The sequence below is a fragment of the Podarcis raffonei genome, chromosome 1, assembly GCF_027172205.1.
Source record: "Podarcis raffonei isolate rPodRaf1 chromosome 1, rPodRaf1.pri, whole genome shotgun sequence".
In the NCBI taxonomy this organism is placed as follows: domain Eukaryota; kingdom Metazoa; phylum Chordata; class Lepidosauria; order Squamata; family Lacertidae; genus Podarcis; species Podarcis raffonei.
Window position 1 is genome coordinate 47,187,903 of NC_070602.1, and position 6,000 is coordinate 47,193,902.

General features: G+C 43.6%; 1 protein-coding gene across 2 annotated transcripts in view; it reads right to left on the bottom strand.

Moving 5' to 3' along the window:
• Nucleotides 1–4,206, bottom strand: part of SMOC1 (SPARC related modular calcium binding 1) — a 68,650-nt gene extending 64,444 nt beyond the window's left edge. For both annotated transcript variants that reach the window (XM_053384889.1, XM_053384883.1), the window contains exon 1: nucleotides 3,862–4,206. In XM_053384889.1, coding sequence (XP_053240864.1) covers nucleotides 3,862–3,963 — 102 coding nt within the window. In that variant the 5' untranslated portion in view covers nucleotides 3,964–4,206. The remainder of the gene's footprint in view (nucleotides 1–3,861) is intronic.
• Between the last annotated feature and the right edge of the window lie 1,794 nt (nucleotides 4,207–6,000).

A 6,000-nucleotide genomic window follows, 5' to 3' on the forward strand; every position in this document is an offset into this window, starting at 1 on the left:
TGGCACAAAAAGGTTGTGTCCCCTTTGAAACAGCTCACTATGTTATGAAACACTACTGTTTAAGTATTTTTAAAAAATAAAAAAGGCAGTATAGTCAGGGATGAGAGTTTATTTATACAAATATATATTTGCTTTTGTAAAATGGATCAGTTACTCTTCCACAGAAGGGGCTGCAGAAAATTCTTGGAAAAGGTTCTATTTTCTAGTCAGTTTCAGTATTGTGATACTTTTGAAAAACCCAAGGTGCATCATACATTTCAAACACATTGAACGCACATCAAGAGCATAAGATTTTCCCCAAAGAATCCTAGGACAATAGTCTTTCTCACATAGCTACAATTCCCAGCCACCTTACCAAACCACAGTTCTCATGGTTCTTTGGGGGAAGACATGCACTTTAGATGTGTGCTGGATATACTTTAAATGGATGGGGCTCTTTTCACTATTACAGTGGTACCTCATTTTGAGTCCGCCCCGTTTAGGGTCCATTTCGTCCAATGTCCACGGCAAACCCAGAAGTACCGGAATGGGTTACTTCCGGGTTTGCCACTCATGCATGTGCAGAAGCGCTAAATCGCACTTCACACATGCGCAGAGAGGCGCTTTGCTGAGCATCCCTTTCGTCGAGCATCCGGGACTCCGGAATGGATCTCAGACGGCTGTAGATGGCAGCTTCTTGAAACCATATAATAAACTAGTTATCCAGCGTGAAAGTTTAGCCTATAAGGTTATTTTCTCATAGGGAACAAACTTGTGAAGCTTCACAGGGAAGGAGGAATGCATAGCCATTTAGCATGGTTTAAGAACAGCTTAGTTTATGAACAACTTGGATTAAGAACACTGCAAACCCCGAAGTAGGTGTTTTGGTTTGTGAACTTTGCCTTGGAATAAGAACATATTCCGCTTCCTGTTAAGTGTGTTCCATTTGAGTCCCCTGCTGCTATGGGAAAGCACACCTTGGTTTAAGAATGCTTTGGTTTAAGAACGGACTTCCAGAACAGATTAAGTTTGTAAACTAAGATACCACTGTACAAGGTGCATAATATGTATTGTGTTGGGCATTCTTCTCTAGCATCTTGTGGTGCCTGGTAAATCCTCCAGGCAAGTTTCAGGCATCAACACAACTGAATTGTGGAGCTGTCCTGTTTTCAGCATCTTCTCCATAAATACATGCATTTTTAAAGGGAGCGCTATTACCTAGCCTAATATGCTAGGGAAAGTAACTACTGCTAGAATCAATCTATGGAATGAGAAGGGAGGCAGACTTGATCTAAATCCTTTCAGTGTTTTTTGACATCTTGATAACATACGCAGAGAATAAAATAGCCTCTTTAAAAAGAAATGACACTAATTGTTTCATTTGATCAGGAGAGGAATCTTATTAGAATAACCATCTGCCTCCATCAACTAGGCAGTTTTAACACCCAGGGATAAAGCACTGTAAGATCTGTAGGATTCAGGGGCAGGACAATGCCATCATTTCCAATTAAACAAAATGAATTCTGTGGATTCAGATTTCCAGTAACTTTTTGCTACTCTGCATTCTCTAATTTGGGGGGAAATCAAAACTCTGATCAAGCTACAGCACTGATTTCACATGCTTGCTACTCCCCACCCGCCAAACAAGTGGAAGTAATTCCTGAAGAGGATATTATTTAGCAAGCCAGAGCTTTACATCTCCCCCTTACTGCAGATCATAACAGGATTAGAGAAAACTGAGTAATATGGCTTAGCCACTATAAAGCCCTGCAATGAATTATTCAAAAAATGTTTTGTTATGCAGATGGAAGCGTAAAGCACAGCATATTTATACTAGTGACAGCTTTATTGGCAGAGCCTAATGGTCAGGGGAAAGTGTATCAGATAGGATAACCCCCTTTGACTTTCAACATGCTAACAAACGAGCAGGCAAAAATAAAAGCCCCATACTTCTCAAACAAATCACTTGGGAAGGGGGAGGAGACGGGATTTACGAGTTAAACATCCATTAAATCCACAGTTTTACACTGAAGAGGAAACAAGTAAAGAGTTTTAAAGGGCATAGATCTTCCACAACAAAGATAGGGGACGTAAGGTTCGCTGCAAACCAGAAAGAAAAAGAAGCTTTAACTCAAGCACCATCTGAAATTAAAAGTTTGTTGAACCCATGTAGCAAGAAAGTGGCAAATCAGCAGCTGCTTTTTATTGGGCTTAGGGGTCTCTTGAAATAGCTTCTATTCCTCAAAAAGATACTGTGCAGGGAGCAATTAGAGAGGCTTGTAAAGTCAAGTATATAAAAATGGTCTACGTGGATTTAGTTTGATAGACAAGCGTATGTAGTTTATACGGGCTGGCATCAGGATTAGTGTGCTTCGCTTTTCAGCTCAACTGCTCCTAATTAAAGCACTCAGATACCACAACACTGGAGCTCATGTGAACACTTTCCCAAAGAGATGCCACCATCATACCGAGTAGCATGGCTTGGGGATAGAAGTGCTTTAGGTATACACTGGAACTTTAGGTTAAAACACTCCATGCACAGAGCAGAGACCCTACTTTTCTGCTGCCCTTTGAATTCTTGACTTCAAAGATTTGTGACACGCAGTGGAACATTTTACCACATTTTAGCTGTTGTTGTGCTACACATCTGCTCATAAAAGGAGCTAGAAAAGGTATGACAGAAGGATGCATTTTTATTCCTCTATACTGCTTAACAGTAGGGTGCGCTTAAAACATTTTTACAGTCTAGTACTAAGAGATAGTTCACCAGCAAGCTGGAGAAGAGGGTTCTTCTCACTTTCTCCTCAGTAGCAGCTTCTACTCCATAAAACTTCCAGTCTTGAACAGGGCATTAGATTTAGTGCATAAAATATATAGTACACATACCTGACTTTCCAGCTGGAGAGGTACTGTGTAAGGACACTTTTTAGTGCTTTCCTCAGATCTACCCCCACAATATAGGAGGAGGAGGGAAATGCCTGCCTAATATAGGCTGTTTTATCATTGTTATTTGAAGTCAGCCTATTATCATTAATGGAGCTTTTTCTCAGGTAAGTGCATATAGGACTTCAGCCATAAATGGTTAGAATCCAGAGTTACTCTGCATCAGTCTGAGGTGTGCTATTAATTTTAAAACATCAAAGAAAGCAACTGGTTCTCACAAAATATTTTTGGAAATTGTAAAATATTCCCTTTTTGCAAATGATTAAAACACAGTTCTCAACCCTTGTAACCTGGACTTGATGCAACATCAGTGTTCTTATGGGGCATTTAACTCGAGGGCAAACAGATTCATTTACTCCCCCTTTGAGACATAAAAAAGGGAAAGTCCTAAAGCTATGTTTGGATAGCAAGGCAATTTTGTTCAATGCAAAATTAACAAGAGAATGCTAAATTACTCCCTGACCATATGTTCGCCGCACTGCAGTTTTAGCCCTTCATGTTGCGCCTGGGCTTTTGATCCTGGGGATCAAACCACAACAATTAAAAACAAGGCTTAAGAACCCAAGCAGGCCCCCACCCCTAGAGGAGTCTGTCTCCCACTTGCCCCACGAAACAGCTCCCCAGAATGGCTGAGCTCCATCTCCAACAACGTGGGGTCAGGAAAGGCACAGTGAACCAGTAAGTTGGTGGTGACGGATTTTTTGTGTGTGTTTTTTTAATACATTTTCCTCAGGCTGTCTTTCAAGAGCCAGTTATAGGTATGAAAGGGAAAAGCTTGCTTTAAAGGAAAAACTTTTTTCCAGCTTCAGTCAAGCCGTTTAGAACCAGCAAGCCTTCTCGAGAAGGAATCTAAACCAGGCGAGGCGAGGCGCAAACTTTAACGCCCCCTCCTCTTCCTCCCACCAGAAACGGCGAGGCAAGCAAGCGAGTTCCACTCACCCGGGGCCCCGTCGCGCGGTGGGCAGAAACCAGAGGCACCACAGCCAGCAGCAGCGCCAGCAGCAAGCGAGGAGCCCCAGAGCCCCAGCGTCGAGCAGGCATCGTCAGGGGTGGGAAGGAGGAGGAGGAGGAGGAGAAGGGGAGAAAACGCAGCCACAAGACTTCCCCCTTTCGTCGCTGGTGGCTGAAGGTCTTGGCTTTGGGGTGGCTTCTTCAGCTTGCTGCTTTCCTCCCCTTTGGAAGCCGAGAGAGTCGAGCGAATTCTCCCGCCTTCTCTTCCCCACAGCGAGCGCGCTGTGCCCCCTCCAGCTGCAACAGGTTAAATGCCATTCGGAGGAAGGATTCCTATTATAAAGCGCGCGGCTGGGGCGGGGCCAGGCGAGGCCGGGCCGCTTGACGGACAGCTTCCCTGCGCGGCCAAAAGCGTGAGAAGACACATCCCCACATACAGAAGACTTACATGTGCTTTATCTGTCTGTCTGCCCGTCTCTCTTTTGCTACTGCTGGTTTTGGCCAATCTTTTGAATGTTTTTACATCCCTGCTCTTAACTGGTTTCTTCTCATCGAGAGTTTTAATGTTTTGGGTTGTGTTTTAAGAAACGGCTTCGAGGTTTTCTTTCCAGTCAAGCGGTATATAAATGGCGTGAAATGAAAATTATAAAGGCACAGCCTTCACACTTTCCCTCTGTGCTTGTTTTGCATCTGAAATCGGCCCATTTGTGCACTCTCTCACACACACCTCTGCCCCGAAGATGAACCACAAAGGACACAGAATAATAGAATTGACATTATATGGAGAAAGAAAAGTTCAGTTCCACCCCAAGAAGGAATCAGAAGCTTGATTGAAGTTATGATACAGTCACAGTTTGTTTGTTTTCCCAGTGGGCTGGCCAATCTGAAACATTTTCTACCCAGAAGTAGTACTTCAGTAATAAATAAGGTTGAACTTTTTAAAAGATGGGGGTTGCCAAGAGTCCTAGGGGAAAGACTTCACCATGGGAGAATTGGGTTGTTAAGGCTAGAAAGTTTCTCTGCTTTTAGGAATTGTACTGAAGTATTTTTCATCAATGCAGCATTGGAACTTGGCGGTCCCTAAGGAGACAAAAGCCTCAGCGCCTAGGACTTGCCGATCGAAAGGTCGGCGGTTCGAATCCCCGCGGCGGGGTGCGCTCCCGTCGCTCGGTCCCAGTGCCTGCCAACCTAGCAGTTCGAAAGCACCCCCAGGTGCAAGTAGATAAATAGGGACCGCTTACTAGCGGGAAGGTAAACGGCGTTCCGTGTGCTGCGCTGGCTCGCCAGATGCAGCTTGTCATGCTGGCCACGTGACCCGGAAGTGTCTGCGGACAGCGCTGGCTCCCGGCCTATAGAGTGAGATGAGCACACAACCCTAGAGTCTGGCAAGACTGGCCTGTTCGGGCAAGGGTACCTTTACCTTTACCTTTAAGGAGACAGGGTAAAGGACCAGGGTGCTAAAATGCTGGATTTCGCCTCTTGATTTGAACTAGCCAGGCAAATCTGACTGTAGTGTTATCATCATCATCATCATCATCATCATTGGGCAAATGCTTCCAAGTGATTTATAGCAACAACAGAGAGAGGCAATAATTAAGAATGGTGCTGCTGGGCTTTATGTGACCGTTCAAGAAAAAACAAGTAATTTTAGTTGGAAAATGCTAAGGAAAGCAGGGCAGAAGGATTCTCTAAATCTCAGTTAACAGGGGTCACTACAGAGTTTATAAATTATGGGTGCATCTCACAAGGGAAACCTGCAATAAAGCCAGGCAGAAGCACTGTTCATGGTGTCTGGTCAAGCAGGTGTCTGGTCAAGATACCAGCAACCAATACCATTAGTTTTGTGTTTCCCCCCCTCCTCATTTTTGCTTCTTCTTACAATAGGTGGTATTCAACTAAGTTTTACTCAAAGTAGATAATTATTGCCTGGGACAGAATGCATCATGACCAGGGTTAGAATGGTCAACACAAGAAAGACATAAATTCCTTGAAAATTAAGTGGGATACAAACAGTGTTAATTGTAGCAGCATTTAACCATTTATTAGGTTCAGGACACACTAATTACTCGGAAAAAATTCTGTAGTGATGTCTGTGCTTAAAATGTATACATTTAATCCATTACTAGA